General features: G+C 36.3%; 2 protein-coding genes across 3 annotated transcripts in view; both read right to left on the reverse strand.

Annotated features, from left to right (window-relative positions):
* Positions 1-1284, reverse strand: part of LOC144965441 (arrestin domain-containing protein 17-like) — a 20141-nt gene extending 18857 nt beyond the window's left edge. Inside the window, exons 1-2 of one of the 2 annotated variants that reach the window (XM_078900791.1) lie at positions 1137-1284; positions 411-700 (exon numbers count right to left, since the gene is read on the reverse strand). The gene's annotated coding sequence lies outside the window, so the exon portion shown is untranslated. Of the gene's footprint in view, positions 1-410; positions 701-930; positions 1042-1136 lie in introns of those variants that run through there. The other variant, XM_078900790.1, reaches the window with a different exon arrangement.
* Positions 1285-16053: 14769 nt separating this feature from the next.
* The window catches only part of LOC144965442 (uncharacterized), a 14149-nt gene continuing 12702 nt past the window's right edge, over positions 16054-17500 (reverse strand). Inside the window, exon 9 of the mRNA XM_078900793.1 lies at positions 16054-17037. Coding sequence (XP_078756919.1) covers positions 16367-17037 — 671 coding nt within the window. The 3' untranslated portion in view covers positions 16054-16366. The remainder of the gene's footprint in view (positions 17038-17500) is intronic.

A 17500-nucleotide genomic window follows, 5' to 3' on the forward strand; every position in this document is an offset into this window, starting at 1 on the left:
GAGTGAGAGAGAGAGAGAGAGAGAGAGAGAGAGAGAGAGAGAGAGAGAGAGAGAGAGAGAGAGAGAGATACATGTGTGTGTGTGTGTGTGTGTGTGAAATATATATATATATATATATATATATATATATATAAATCTATAAAGATAAATAGAAATAGATAGGCAGATATATATATATATATATATATATATATATATATATATTATTTTATAAAGATAGATAGGGAAAAAGGGAGGGAGAGAGAGAGGGAGAGAGAGAGAGAGAGAGAGAGAGAGAGAGAGAGAGAGAGAGAGAGAGAGAGAGAGAGAGAGAGAGAGAGTCTCTGAATAAATAGGTACACTATTATATTATGTTAAGTGGATCAATGTTGCCCAAAATCTGAGCATCATCATAATCCATCTTTACCTACCCTCAGTCAAAACGAATCAATGTCGTAATCTTGTTTGCATGACAGCTACTATGCACTATTCCGAAAAAAGACACTGTCTATTGTTATTCCTGCTCCCATTTATTTTGAATGTTAACTGAAGAATCTCATGATAAACAAGCAATTAATTATTTATTGTTTAACGACGTTTAGTTCAGTTAAACAAAACATGTTGACCAGCACCATCCACTATTATATCCATAATGAACTGTTGTTTGATAAACGATGTTAATTCAGGTCGTACACTATCAAAGCAAGCCTCCAGATTCTAACTATAATAAATGACCCAAATATAAAACTGACAAACTACTCAATTAGAGCATGTCAACAAATCTTGATTTGTATTTTTGTGTGTGATAAGTCGAAATTCTTATCTGCTTTCATGAATAAACACAAGTAATGATTTACATGGAATTACAACCTATTCTACTTTCACGACTAAACACAAATAATGATTTAAACTAACAGGTAAAAAAACCCAAACAAAATAAACTTCACAGACTGAAAGCAATGATTCACAATGATTAAAGTCGCGATAAATGCTAGCAGTGATCTAATGGAAATAAATTAGATGTGACAGCGGCCGATGGTGAATCATTCGTCTGACTGACAAAACGCGAATACATAGTATCGCCACTACCATAACAATAATATTATTAAGCGTATATCTATAATATTTCTTCCTTTTTTGCATTCCATTGCGTTTACCATAGTCGTGGAAAATTCCGTTTATTAACACATGCCACTTGTTCAAACAATTAAAGTTCAGCGACATCTGGCTTGTTGCCATAAATGTTTAGGATACACCTGACGATGCACACAATAACAAAGGCTGTATAGTTGTGTTAATTCATTCTATGGCATACTCGTAACTATTATTTTTGACCGTCATGCATTTATTTGTCGGTCTGATAATCCAATCTAATGGTGTAATAAATTTTTTTTCATGGCAACAATGTTAAACTAGGCCCATAAGTGGGTTCGGAAGTATGACCTACATATGTGTACAAGTCGTTTTTGACCCATCTATCAGCTGACGTTCAAGGTCAAATGAATTTATTCTTTTTATTTATTTCTAGTCATAAGGTCAATTGACATTAACCAAATTAAGAGAAAAAATAATAAAATGAAAATTACAATAAATAATGAGGATTCAACATTGTCTGCAAAAGATTGTCTATTGTTATAACGTTTACTTAAAATCATTTGAAACGACGAAGAGTGGTATGGGTTAAACATCGGTTACTGTTCATACATTCATACACGTTTTCATTATATTTACATTTTATTACGCTAAAGAAAATTAAAAAGAAAATTAAAAATAGAAAAACAAAAGAAAAAATAATTAAACAAAACGAAATACAAAACAGAACACACTAAACAAATCAATCCGATTTTTAAGATAAATTTTTAGAAATCAACATAAAGACAAAAGGAAACAACAGCTCTGAAATGTTTCTATTCATTTCTCGGTCAAATATACGGGTCAAACTAGATAATTAAAATAGATTAGATCAAGAGTGCTCTGCTATGATCCTGTCCGTGTTGATAATGTGGGTCAAAAATTGGAGATTCGATATCATGTCAAATGATGGGGGGGGGGGGGGGGGGGGGGGGGATGCATGATTCAGGCTTATGCTATTTTTAAAATCCAGAATAAAAGCAAAAACAGATCCTATTTCTGACCGTTTTGACCATTTAAATGGTCATTTTAAACCAGAAGTGGTGAACTGAACTTAACTGTCGTTGCAAAACTGTCATAGTATCCCATTAATTACCTCTGTATAGATATGTAAGGGCCAGACGCTATAAATAATGTAAAATAGGCCAAAGAAATACAAAATAGATTTAGCCACCCGCAACTCACTCAAGCAAGGCAATATATTCTTTAACAAAATAGGGTTGGGAGTTAGTATTGTTCCGTACAGCCCATTTAAAATTTTCGCCAACTGGCATAGAATTACTGACAAATCTAAACATTATAAAACTATTTTTTAGACAATGTTATACGAGTAACTTGCAAACCTTTCTAAATAAAGGGTAATTCTGTAAACCATGGGTTCAATTGGTTATTTCGAATATCTGCTTGCCATAATGATCGGTCCTTTGATTATTTAATTTATTTTCACCACATAAGTCTGTGATTTTCACACATGAGAGAACGTAAAAACGGTGTCTACATTCGCTAGGGCATAATAATAGGTAGTTTGATTTTGGGAATTGTTATCTGGCCGCCCGGTTGTTGAATTCCTTTGCGCGCACCTATAGACGTTATTACCGGACCGATTTTGATCGTTGATAACTCAAAAGATTTGTCTCGGTGTATGTTAATTTACACAATACTGTGGTGTTATAATTAAAATAGCTGCGTTCTTGTTCGTGAAAGCCTTTATTTCACCGCAAATATTGCGAGTCTCTACTAGAATTTAAAAAGGAGTGTCAAAATAATTCGGAAAAAGTCTCAGGAGTACGACGACTCGTCTTCTTGTCCAACGATGCTGGGCGTGGTCACTGTAACCTCTATTTTGTGTCCTTGGGAATGAACTTTATTCAAATAACCTCACTAGACTAGATGTGCGACCCGCAATATGTAAAGTACAAAATCATTGTTTTACATGAAGGTGATTCTTATTTCTTGATTTAAACAGAAATTGTTTACAGTTCTTAATTAATCATATCGCGTAAACAATCAGATAATAGTTGTTTTTTAATATTTTAAATGGTTTTTCGGCGCTTGCAACACATTTAGGTCATATCAGCGCCAGTAAAGCGGAAGCAAATTGGAAAGTAAAAACATTCTAGATGTACAGTTAAAAGGACGTGAGGAAAAAGTAAGACATAAGGGAAATGGTTCAAATAGGAAACAGATGTAGATTCCAAGAGAACACTATCAGTGTACTTAGTTTGAGATCACCTACAAGTTTCACCCAGACACCAGCACAAGATCCCACTAAGAGGAATACACTCAAATGTTTAAAAATCATATGTTAAAAAAAAATAACAGTACAGTATATCAGAGAGAAATGATTTACAAGGAAAAAAATTATGATCTCTCAAAACTATAACCATACATTCGACTGCTTCCCTCCGAACCAAACACTCCGGCCAGTGTCAGGGCAAAACCAAGTAATCTCATTCAAAGACAAAGACAGAAAGCAATTGAAAAACAGATACAGGGGGATAGAAGACACAGCAAGTCCCTCCCTGCCTTGAGGTCGGGAACTCCATCCAGTCAGATGGTTGTTCATGCCTTGTTGTCTTAACAGTAATTCTCAAACGAATTTGCAACAAATGAACAGCTCAAGTTTGTTATCAATTTTAACAAGTTCAAGTTCAAGTTAGAATCTAAAATTTCATATGCTGGTGTTCGTCAATATCATTTGCGATCAGAGACTTTTATGACAATTAGATGAATAAGTAAATAAATAAATAATTTGTCATTGACTGAAGAAGTGGTTTGAGCCCGAAACATTTCGTTATTGGTATTTTGTTCTTTTTAAACTACTGAAGTGAGTGATAATTTGCCTAAAGCTAGATACTATGAATTTTTCTTACGTTACATGTGATAATAAATATATGATTTCTGGTTGGTGTGAAGTATCGATAAATCACACGGAGAGGAATGGACTTTTTATAATCCCTCTTTTTCGTTAAAAAAAAAATCAATCTACCTCTATGGTTTTGCACCGACTGCATGCATTCGTTTGGTTTTCGAAACAGAAAGACCAAAAAGTCGGGGAATTACAATAATATAACCGTAGTTTAGAGAACATAAGGACTGTGGACTAATCTCTTTATTGCTGCGTAAAATAGACACCGAGATAACCACGCCTCTCGGACAGTAATCATAATATATACAGCGACAGTGATTGGTAACCAGAGCGAACTACACAGGCTTTACTATCGATGGCACGTGACTAGATAAATTACCCTCTGTTCTTCGTATTGATCAATAGAACCAACACAGAAAACTATGTGTAAGCTTAAATGTTCTGATCGAGAAAATCGTGTGATAACACATATGGTATATACAAAAAAATAAGAATAATCAGAGAAAGGTTTATGTATGTTTGTCCTAGCACGTGTGAAAGGGCAGCGTGGCTCAGCGGTACGGTCTTTGCTTCGTACCCGAAAGGTACCGAGTTCGATCACCCGCCGCTGCTCTGTGTGGCCTTGAGCAAGTCGCCTCGCTCTAGCTCAATTTGCAGCACTGCACTGCGGTTGACGCTTGGGTTATTCCAGTCTTCCCTTGGATAGACCCTAGAGACAAATTTCCCCTATGGGATAAATAAAGGGAAGTTTATTATTATTTTTTTAAATTGTTTTTTTTTTTTGTCAGTCATAAATTCCATGTTTAGATTGGTCAAAAATCTACTACTATAGAGGGCCTCCTATGAGATATTTTTCTCATGTCAAAAATAATAAGTCCTTTGCTTATTGCGTTCATATGGAAGTACATACACAGTGATTAGCCAAGAATTGTTCCTCGCTTTCTAACTTTTGTAACAGGACTAAAAATACTTCTCAAATTTGCACCACGATCTTGCTTGTGACCCATTTTGTGAAAAATGTTCACAGCTTTTTAAATATCTAACATCACGATTGGTCATTTGATTCAGCTTGACACATGGGTATATAACATTTGTAAACAAAGCAGCGTGTTTGCATTTGTTAAGAAATATCCAATCATTGGACAGCAACAAATCATGTGATTGATGACCTGGTTGGATGAAAACATGAATATAGATCGCTTCCATTGAATCTCTTGCCTCAAATACAAAACTTTAGGTTATTTCAATCTAATGGGCATGATTTATATTACCTTTCCATGTGCTCGAAGTCATTGGTCATATTGCAAAGTGTGCTCAAAATGACCCACAAAGTGAAAAGTATTCACAGCTTTTGAAATATCTAGAATCACAATTGGTCATTTTGTTCAGAATGACATATGAGTATGTGTACAATTTTCATTAACAAAACAGCGTGTTTACATTTGTTAAGAAGCATCCAAACGTTGGACAGCAACAAATCATGTGATTGATGACTGGGTTAAACGAAAACATGAATATAGATCGCTCCCATTGTTATGGTGGAGAATAAATACAATTCTACATTGCAAAAGCATCAAAGAAAGTATTTCTTATCATTTAATTCTAAATTCAGTTTTGGAGGTCAGGTTCATCCCTACAAAATACCGTTTTGATACGATAGGTCACATAAACCTGAGGTTTTATATACCATAATGTCCACTAATCGTGCTCAAAGCTCTTTACAAGGAGTCCGGAGTCAACAGCATCACTTAACATGTAGGACGAGATAGGACGCCTGTTAGGCGATATTACCTTTTTTCTCTCACACAGACAAAGCTGTTAACAGACATGTACTCATTTTACACCTGAGTACGGTGAGAGAATGTGAGTAAAGAGACGTGACGCTAAATTACTGAAAAATCTTATAAAAATTAAATTAGTCCTTCGTCAGATGTCGTCGTCTAGGCATGTCAATGAGGAATATAGATATTCCATCAAACAAACTTCTGATGTTGACAGAATTCACTCGTGTTGTCTGAAGTGAGAATTTGGGATCTAATGATTTTGCCCAAGGAAAAAAATGGAAGTGTCTGAAGTGGGCCCAACCAGGGACTTAGCGGGTCACAATGAAATGCTTTAACCCCCCCCCCCCCCCCCCCCAAATAATTGAAAACATAAGTCGTGACGTAATTTCTTCGTTGTCTTCATTTCTCAATTATTTTTTGGACAAAAATAAATATACATAAATATGGATATTTATATAGCTCATTTCCACGAATTAATAATATTTCCATTTCATACACTGAGCCCAAATGTGTCTTTAGAGTAAAGAATCACTTTAAATAGTCTCTTGATAACAAGTCTTTATGTAGATTGCATCATGTCATGAAAAATTCATGCTAAATTGTTGAAAAAATGGAGCTTAAAATCGGAAGTGAGGAAGATTTTACGTCATACTATTGTTCTCGGTCATTTCTTTTTTTTGTTCCCTATTAGAGATACCTAAGCGCTGAGCTTTTTAAAATTCCCTATTAGATATATCTGCTAAGCGCTGAGCTTTTTAGTTCCCAAATATATTACCAGTCTTTGAAGTGCAGCACTTTCATTTGCCTTTCCAGCGTGGCTCCAGGCAGAAAAGGTAAGTTGAACTTTGGTGTCATCTCTATTTTACATTGTCACAAGCAACACTTGATATTGGATATTACAAAGTACAACCAAAAAATTATGTTTTCAGCTGTTATTCTATTTACAAATATGATACCTCACATAAGACTGTGATTTTGACACAATTAATTATTTCCTTGTAATTCTAACTTTTTATGTTTCAGGGTTGTATCAATCAAGAAAAAGACAAAACTCAAGCTTTTGACGAATCCAGATAAAAGAAGGGTTGTCAAGAAATTTGATTTGATTTACTATTAACACACTAAATTACTACAAACTAGCAGATTTGAGCAGTAGGGTGATGGTTACCGTATGGTTACATGAATTCATTACCATGGCTGATATTTATCTAGTGTTTGTGTGACTTCTGGTACTTTTTGTGACCATTGGTGTCATCGGTTAAAATGTCACAGGTGACACTTAAGTTTGAAGTTTCTAATGTATTTCTGTTTTCATGTTCTTCAAAGCTTGAAATGTCATTTAACAGGCTATATTACATGTGCTCAGTTGCTATTCTTGATTTATTGAGGGAAATTGCGTTCTAGTGCCGATTTTGACCAAAGTAATAGCAACAATGGTATTACTAATTTCTAAGTATATTTCCAAGTTGAAAGTATTTAGTTTCTTAACATATTATTGAATTTCATTTTAGAGTAGGTTATTGTGCTTTTTTGACTGAAAATAATGATATATTATGGACGAAAGTGTGATTTGGTGTTGCTTGTGACATAAGTAATGGTGTCACCGGTCTTATGTCACAAGTCACATTCAGATGCTCTAATTTCCATGCATATTTCTATTTTTGAAGTCTTTGATTTCTGAATATATTATTAAATTTCATATTTAACTGTGATTATTACACTGGTTTGACTGAAATCAATGATATATTGTCGAAATTGCAATTTGGTATTGCTTGTGACATAAGTAATGGTGTCATCGGTCTAATGTCACAAGTGACACAATGCGGCTAAATAAGATATGCTTTGGTCACATTATTTCCCAACATTTTATTCCAAAACTTTCTGGACATTGCTGGTAATAAACATATGCAATATTGTTGTTTTTGTTAATGTATAAACATTTTTATGAAATAATATATTTGCATTCTATGTTGCTTGTGACCGATGACACCAAAAAGAAACATTTTCTCCAATAGTTGGTAATATTATTGTACTGTGATTGTTGTTGATTGTGTCTTTTTGTCTATAACTTACTAAATAAAGTTTGATACTCAACAAAAATCATTTGGTTATAGAGTTTTTTGTTTCATTTTGGTGTCACCGGGCACAGGTGACACCGACAACCTATAGGTATTGTTGACGATATTATGCTGCGTTAGACCTTAAAGTTATCTAAAGGGCCTTTGATTCATGAAGTACAGGGTTTTTGCTACACATATAGAAACATGAATGGACTATTATGTCACTTTTATTTTGAGAAAAAAAATTGGCACCTTTTGACCTTGGCTCATATATATATATATATATATATATATATATATATATATATATATATATATATATTATAAGCGCTAAGCTTTTTCTTTCCCTCTTGGGTATTAAGCGCTAAGTTTTTTCATTCTCTCTTGGATTTATCAAAGCATTAAGCTTCTGTGTTTCCTCTTGGATATATCTAGGCGCTAAGCTTTTTTGTGTGTTCCTTCTTGGATATATCCAGGCGCTAAGCTTTTTTTGTGTGTTTCCTCTTGGATATATCTAGGCGCTAGGCTTTTTTGTGTGCTCCCTCTTGGATATATCTTATCTAGGCTTTTTTTTGTTCCCTCTTAGATATCTTTAAGCGCTAAACATTTTTGTTTCCTCTTGGTTTTATCTAAGCGCTAAGCTTTTTGCTCCCTCTTGGTTAAATCTAACGCTAAGCTCTTTATTTCCTCTTTTATAAATCTAAGCGCTAGGCTTTTTGCTCCCTCTTGGTTAAATCTAACGCTAAGCTCTTTATTTCCTCTTTTATAAATCTAAACGCAAAGCTTTTTGTTTCCTCTTGAATAAACCTAAAGCTAAACTTTTTGTTCCCTCTAGGATATTATATACGCTAAGCTTTTTGTTTCCTCTTGGATAAATCCGAACTCCGTCCCATTTGCCACCATGATTAAACGGACTCTTTGGGATCTTTTGTTACCCATGTTTTTTGTCATAGATCTATAATGGGGATGCATGGCATTGGTCATTTATTTGACTTGCATGGGTCCAGCCTGGGATCTTTTGTCAGAAAGGAGACATTGAGATGAAGGAATTTTAGATCCACTTACCCCAGGTAAATTGCCTTTCTTTTGTATAGTGATGTTTCACAATTGAAATTCGAAAGAGAATTGCAATGGCAACATCAATGATGACTCAAACTGTATAAATCACTGGTGTTGTCAACCTTGTTGTACGGATGCGAAGCCTGGACACTTACAATGGATGCACAACGGCGCATAAGGGCGTTTGAAAGCAAGTGCTGTAGAAGACTGCTACGCGTGTCATATACGGAGCATCGCACAAACGAAGACGTCCTGGAAGAAATAGAAGCTCGGGCAGGCCCACAAGAACCTCTTCTAGTGACTGTGAAGCGCAGAAAACTGTCTTGGTTTGGACACCATACTCGACACGATAGCCTGAGCAGGACAGTCCTAGAGGGCACAGTCGAAGGCCAGCGCAGAAGAGAGCGCCAAAGGAAGATGTGGCTGGACAATATAAAGAATGGACAGAGATGTCGGTTCCGGAGCTGCTACATAGGGCTAGAAACAGACAGGCATGGAGGAAGACTGTAACTTCTGCTTCACGCAAGTCCCCCGGACGACCATCCGGTCATGGGATTGAGTGAAGTGAGTGAGTAATTCATTACCATATATAGCAATGTAGAACACCAAGACGACTACATTTGCGACAATAAACCAGAAGTTGTTTGTAAATTAAGAGAAGAAAGAAAGAAAGGACAACCCAGAAACGTTCACATCATGTTTCTTTGTAAATAAAAGGAAGTGCCAACTCCATTTTAAAATTGTTATCTACTCCTTTCTTAAAACGTGTCCCACGTTGTCATTTTTTCTGGATGGTTTTTTAAGAGTAGTCAAAACATCATGCAGTATTTTGGTAACGCGATCTTTGAAACTAGAGTCTTGTGGGTGTTCTTGCTCTCTTGGTGAAAACAACAAAGTCTCCAACTTGAAAGAGAATTATAATTTGAGAAATTAGCCTATGGATTGAATGAAATTCACTAATGATTTTAAATATCAGTTTATTCAGGTATGCAGTCGAAGTAGAAACACAATTGTTAAAATAATTTATAGTACCTATGTGACTCACCAACTACAAAAAAGTTTTTTGGGTGGGGTGCTCAAATTCGGAGAGTGTTCCAATTCGAACACCCTACCGTATTCACCATCTGTTTTAACGCCTAAATTTAATTAATAAGAATTGTGACATCGAGCTGAGCTCCAATTTAACACAGCCATAAATAACTACATGATATATTTAAGTTAATTTCAGAGATTTTCCGTTATTTCTAATTAAATAAATCGTCTCTTAAACTCCTTGTCTCACTCGGAAGATCGGGTACGAGCCTCTCCCATCGCTTTTTCACGAATTCGAGGCATCTTAAGTCGAAGTAGCAATATGAAGCAACAATATTTGCAATATAAATTCGTACAATTGAAAAGGATTTTTCTCATTTTGTTTTGAATTTTGTGAGGTCGAACATCATCTGGAATCAATAAATGAGTATTTATCGAATATCTATATATTTAAAATGTTTATTAAAATAGACATTGAAAACGTTTGCTACCAAATCACCACTAGTTCTAATTCAGACAGCCAGTTGTTCCAATTCAGACACCCAGTTGTTCCAATTCAGACACCCAGTTGTTTCAATTCGAACACCCAGTTGTTCAAATTCTGACACCCAGTTGATCAAATTCAGACACCCTGCTGTTCAAAATCAGACATCGTGTTGTTGCAATTCAGATATTTTTTCCTTATCTTTTTTCCATTTCGATTAGCCTAAACATGGAATTGATGACGCTAAATGCTTGACTTTCTGTAACTTAGAGGTCTACTCTCCTAGCCAAACTTCTATTACGTATTTAATGTTACGTTTATACTAACTTTTTGACGAATTGATGGCTCGTTAATGGAAGAAATTTATAAGAGAAAGGAAACCGGCTTTAGTGAATAAGTTAAGAACTCCCTTTTGTACGTATTCTTTTTAGTGTTTCTTCCACTAAACACTACATAGTCCACATGGTCCAGGCTCCTGCACTAGGATTAGCAATAGGCTAGGCCTACCACTGCTCAGCCACTCTGTCCCCAGGGATATTGTAAATGGTGCTGCTCGAAGCTCGAAGAAATAAATAACAATGTGAAATTGAATGTAAGCTTCAATATAATATACGAAAACATATAAAATGGGTTTCCCCTTTATCAACAAAACAACAGGATGAATGAAACACTACAGACAAATGAGATAATGTGGTAGTGGCGTTGTTAAGATGAATAAACAAAAACATTGATGGACAGGGAATAGTATACTCCTTTGTAAGGAAGCACAAATTAAAATAGAACAATAGATATTTAGGGAGACCTTCCATAAGCTAGGGGGGCAAGAGATAAAGGTAGTATATTATATTACCTTTATCTCTTGCCCCCCCCCCCCCCCCCCTTAGCACGAGGAGCTTTCGGAACGCCTCCCAATAAAATTGGCACATCTAAAGTAGCGAAGAAATTATATATCTGACATGCGATGGAATTTGTTTATTGCAACTGGGTTGTTTAGGAAGGGGGGGGGGGGGGGGGCAATAAAAAATTTAAGTTCTTAATTTTTCACTAACTCCTCTTTTTATTCTTAGGTTGACCCATATTTTATGTCAGTTTGCATTGGCAAGTATGTAGAAATATAGGTCAGGGGTAAGTGTACCTAAGGGTAAGTCAAGAACCTCATTCGATTTCCTTCTCCTGAATTTTCCTGAGCAAAGGCCTACAAGTGCTGTTCCTATCCTTATCCCAGGGCACAAATAACAATGTAAAATTGAATGTAAGCTTCAAATTAATATATGAAAACAGATAGAATAGACGTTTCGGTTTTCCGCTTTATCAACAAAACTGGATGAATGAAACACTACAGACGAATGAGATAATGTGATAGTGGCGTAGTTAAGATGAATAAACAAAATATTGATGGGCAGGAAATTAGTATGCTCCTTAGTAAGGAAGCACGAATTAAAATAGAACAATAGACATTTATAAAAGGTGCGTAATTAATTAAGTCAAAAGAGGGGAGGCGGGGAGGAACTGTGTAATGCAGTATAGAAAGTGAAATATAATAAAGTGGAGACAATTGTTGGAAAATAAATACAATGGAATTGGGAATTACTTTATAAAAGGTCGCCATCTGAATATTCTAGGCTGATGAGAGTCGAGAGATGGCGACGTCAGGATATGACTGGAAATGTTTAATAAATATTATATGATGATGACCTTAAAAACAAAACAAAAACCCCCACTGATATCTGTGCTTAAATAAGTCGGACCGGTTTCGGCAAATTCGCTTGCAAATGTGTGGGGTCAGGGCGTTTCTCCTAAATTAGGTTTCATCTCTGTCAAAATCATACACTTCAATTGCTCAAACCGAAATTGAAATTATGTTAGATCCTAACATTCATATTAGCAGTTTTCTCTCTTTTATTTTTGTTTTTCAGAATGGGAAAAGTAAAGGCCATCAAGCCTTATTCAGAGGATAACCTCAAGTCGGCTTTGGAACATATCCACAGTTCCGTTTTATCTACAAAAAAAAAAAAGCTTCCAAACTGTTTAATATATCACGCAGTACACTCATTACCTGCAAACAAGGCAAAAACAAAATTGGAATCAAACCGGGGGGGGGGGGGGGGGGGGGGGTTGACCTTTCCCTATGAGGTAGAGTCAGCGATGGTTGACAAAATAAATCGTGTTCTCATCGATAGCTGGATTCCCAATCATAAAACAGCAGCTGCTGTATAAAGTCGGGAGACTGGTGAGGTCTCTAGAGATGACAGGAAATCAATTCAAAGACGGTATTCCCTCAAAGGAATATTGGCGCTCGCTAAAATCAGGATTTCCCGAGTAAACCATAAGATAAAAAATGGACAATATAACCGACACATATAATTATTCTCTATCATCCATGCTCATTCCAACCGTATATAAAATGATGATGCTGATGCTGATGATGATGATGATGATGATGATGATGATGATGATGATGATGATGATGATGAAGATGATGATGATAATGATGATGATGATGATTTACAAGGCACCTGGCTCTTGCATTAAAACTATGAGTCGTAAAAGTTGTATCTGTTTAATTGCATAAGTTTCACACTTTTACAAGATGTGCTTCATTTAGAAACCCTTATTCTTTTCGTTAAAGGAAACCAGAGGCATGTGCTGCCAATAGGTTGCTAACAATGCGTTCAGTAGTCGTGGGAAATTATTTCCAGGGCTGTGACTTGTGTTGGACAAACTTGATCTTCACGACAAGCCACATGCAATTTGGAACTGCGACGAAACTGGATTGCAATTTTCTCATGTTCCTGCACATGCCATTGCCGTCAAAGGTACACAAACATTGCAGCCAAAAACGTCAAACAACAAGGATAAAATTAATACGCTTGTCTGTACAAATGCGACAGGTACGGCTATGCATCCATTTTGTATAGTAAAGGGTAACACCTTGCAGTCTGTACAGTCTTTTGCTGTACAAGATGCTCCGCTAAACACGCTATGGACTTTTCAAGAAAACGCATGGATGTGCGACATTTTGTGGGAAGAATGGTTTAGAAACGTCTTCCTACCCAATTGCCGCCCTCATTGACCACAACTACTTCTCCTTGATTCACACAGTAGCCATGAAGTTGTGGAGCACCTGCAACTGGCAAGACAGGAAAATATTGTCATTTTAGCTCTCCCTCCTCACATCACACAGGTGCTGCAACCTTTGGACAAAGTTGTTTTCGGGGCCTTACAAACATTACAGGAGAGATGTACGGAATTCATATCTGAAAATCATTAGAGTGTTATTAATAAAACAACTTGGCCCAAGCTTTTCAACAAAATGTTGGAAAAAACCAATGAGGCCAGATTTGATTACAACAGCCTTTGAAGCAACGGGTATTTTCCCCTTTAATGCCGACCTTGTCGACAACACAATACTTCTCCCATCAATCAGAGTGGCGTCAGACGAGGTCTATCTATGTCTGAAGATGACGGTGTCATTACTACTCCTGTGGAACATCTACACCCTTGCTGGTCCCCAAAGCTATACCTACACCCTTACAAATATCAAAACCGTCATCAACGTGGAATGCCTGTCTTTCTGAGTTATTTGATGTCCCCAATGGTTCTTCATCGAGCCCCGTTAGACCCAGTAATAGCTAACACCGAATCTTTACGTCAGATGCTGTAATCAAAGAAACATTGGATAAGTTTTTGAAAGTATGTTATAGGATGAGAAGAAAAAAAAAGGAATAAATTAGAAAGGACTCAGAAAGGGAAAGAAAATTTTGAGAAGAAAAGTAGGAGGAAGCAACCTAATGCCTTGGTCCAGAAAATAATGAAATATCATTATAAATCATCGTTTGTTTCGATTTGCGCTCTTTTGTTGTTGTTGTCGTTGTCGTTGTTGTTGTTGTTGTTGTTTTACTTTTGATTCTAATTTTTTAAAAAATTTGAAGGTTCTTCGGAATATAAATAATTGTTTTCTTTACAAACAATGAATTTGAATAATTAACAGAATTGCAACTAAAATATTCATAGTTTCATTTTAAATATAGTCCTTAAGAGCCATCAAACACACTTAGCAAGAGTTCATCCTGGTTGCCATATTGTTCAACTGGCACTTGCGCTATCCTTTTTATAGGACGCAAATCTTTCGCGAAGTACTTTCCGCCAGATGTAACAGACCCATCTACCCAATTATTGCTAAGGTCAGTTAGCGAATCACTTCTGAATAAACAGAGGGGTTCGAATTAAAACTCAACTGTAACCGTGATCGATACCAGTCTCCTTGTGGCTGAGTTATCGGAAGTGGCTTTGCACTTGGCTGGTTAGGCTAGTCTAGTGGAACACTAAACCACTGGAAGCTGTGTACTGTAAAGAAGTAGTATTGTACAAAAATGAGGAAAAGAACTTCTAAAAATATTTTTGAAGCCGTTTTACTCGTTTTTGTTCAATGCCTTTAGGTTCGTCTACTTAGTCGATTGCATTTTAAGTATTTTTGAATGCCTCAGATGATCATGTCAGATTTGTTACAAGGGGTGTCTTAATTTTCAAAGAGGGGTCCGAATTGGGACAACGGGGTGTCTGAATTGCCACAACGGGGTGTTTGAATTGGATCACAGGGTGTCCGAACTGGAACACAGGCTGTTTGAATTGGAACAAGTGACTAGGCCCCATAAATCGAGGCCTAACACATAAATTAAGGCTGATAATGGACACGTATTTTATCTAAAACTTTAGCTTAATGGCGTTTGAAACATATGCAACAGTTATTTTCACAATTACTCTCGGTGTGCGGCCATTAGAGGTCATTAAACCGAGAGGGCCATTTTGGGTGTCGGAATTGGAACACCCTACCCTATGTCGGCTTTATAGTAATAGTGATAGTAATAGTAATAGTAATAAATCTTTACTGTCCCAAATATAAAATCTTTAGTGGTCAACCTAATCTTTTTTTTAAAAATCTTAATAATACGACATATACATATATGCAAGTCTGACACCCGAACCCAATTATGGAATTCATATATTAAATCTTAGCTTTAAAATGGCGTTTCCGCAATTGGTTGGCCCGAAGATGATTCTGAGATTGAAACGAGGAGTCACATAATAAACTTAGTTCCATCGGAATAAATACTTTTTAATTTATGGCAGTCAAAGGTGAGCTTTGTTACTGTTGTAAAAATTGTTTGTCATCTTTTATGGCGACGGCGTTAGAGAGGAATGGAGCCTGTACGTTATATTTGCTAGCGATGTTATGAATGCAGGAAATGAGATAGGAAAACTTCGCTTAACGTTGCGTCACTGAATAATTCTTTCAACACGCATTACCCTGGAAGACTTCCCACAATAGACTGAGACGGATAATGTTGACATAGCACACAATCACACAAAAAAAGTAGCTAAGTAGGCGTCTCTTGCGCAGTTTTACGTTGAGATTTTGCTCCACATGACATGTTCCTAGAAGAAAAGAAGACATAGAAGCAGAAGTAATGACGTCACACCTTCCTTTCCCCCTTTCAAAACTCCTTGGAAGTAGGTAACCAGTTCTCGGCACAAACACATAAACAATGAATAGGTTACATATTGAATCGTAAGGTGGCCTAACTAATTTTAGTAGCAGGATGTGTAGGCAGAGTTTTATGATTAGGGGAAGTAAAAGAGCGAGGATGGATGATCTTTATTGACGACCAGCATTTATTTAAGATAGAAAATAAGATGCAATCACTCTGAAACCAGAAGATATGTTGCAAAATGTATGTATCCAGTCCTCCGGATGATTGGTTTTACACTTCCAAGGATATTGGAACCATCATTTTGACAACACACTATTGTTCCCTATTGAATATGTTAAAACTGTACGCGAGTATCAATTTACATTTTACAGTTACATTCAATGGCAATGTCAAGGTCGGGGGGTGGAGGGATTCATGATTATTTCCAAATAATTGATTTGCGTATCAAACATTCTTTATGCTTTAAAATGAGTCCATCAACATTTAAAACTTTCCACCTCTTCGTCCTTTTGAAAAGCACTGCTACTACCGTATGCCAGAATGAATTTCTCATGGCCATATTTGGTATTCCGTCTGTAATATCTATCCACACTGTGATATGGCCAAAGCGTAAAGTCAACAGACCCAAATGTTGAATATGAAGGCGTATTGTCATTTCCTTGTTCAGACGTGTGGCTGTTCTGTCCTTTTCTTTGCTCAAAACTACTGCTTCGGCCAACTTTTCGAAAACCTGCACCTTTCGTTTTCTCACTGTTAGCTCGATGGAAAGGGGAAAGAACTGGTGATGTGTTGACGTAGGCTGCGTTAAGACACGAGTAATCGTCCCTGTCTCGCATATTAAAGGTAGTGTGGACAGTGTCGATTTCAATCTCAGTATTTAGACAAACTGGTTCTTTTACAGAACTGTTCTTGTCTTTAAAGCTGGCAATACGGTTTATGGGTAACGTTGCCGAGTTGCTGTTGTCGTCATGTTTGTTATTGGCCGTGGCTTGAAGTATTGGTCTTCGTATATGTATTTGAACGTCCTCTATCTCAATAGGGGAATGCAAGCTGTTGCTTGTATCTGTGTTTGTATTGGTGTTTATGCTTGTGCCCGACGAGGTAGCAGATGACAGTATAAATCGTCTCTCAGCCAACACAGAACGTGCTGAAATAGAGCAGATAAAAATAAAAATTACAAACAAAAAGAAAAAAAAAGAGAAAAGATTGTAATAAAATTGTCATCCCCACCCTGGTCTGCATACACTTTTTGCTACGTTCTAGACGCTTTGAATTTCAGTTATGTAAATGTTGCTCAAAGCTCGACGAAATAAATAACAATGTAAAATTGAATGTGAGCTTCAATTTAATAAACGAAAACAGATAAGGTGGACGTTTCGGGTTTCCCCTTTATCATACAAATCAGGATGAATGAAACAGTACAGACGAATGAGATAATGTGATAGTGGTGTTGTTAAGGTGAATAAACAAAAACATTGATGGGACAGGAAGTAGTGTGCTCCTTTATAAGGAGGGGTGAATATTAAATACAAAGGAATACACTACTTACTGCCCCATCAATGTTTTTGTGTATTCACATTAACAATGCCACTATCTCATTTGTCTGTAGT

Source organism: Berghia stephanieae, chromosome 2 (assembly GCF_034508935.2).
Source record: "Berghia stephanieae isolate SIO BIC M18660-M18661 chromosome 2, UCSD_Bste_1.3, whole genome shotgun sequence".
Lineage (NCBI taxonomy): Eukaryota > Metazoa > Mollusca > Gastropoda > Nudibranchia > Aeolidiidae > Berghia > Berghia stephanieae.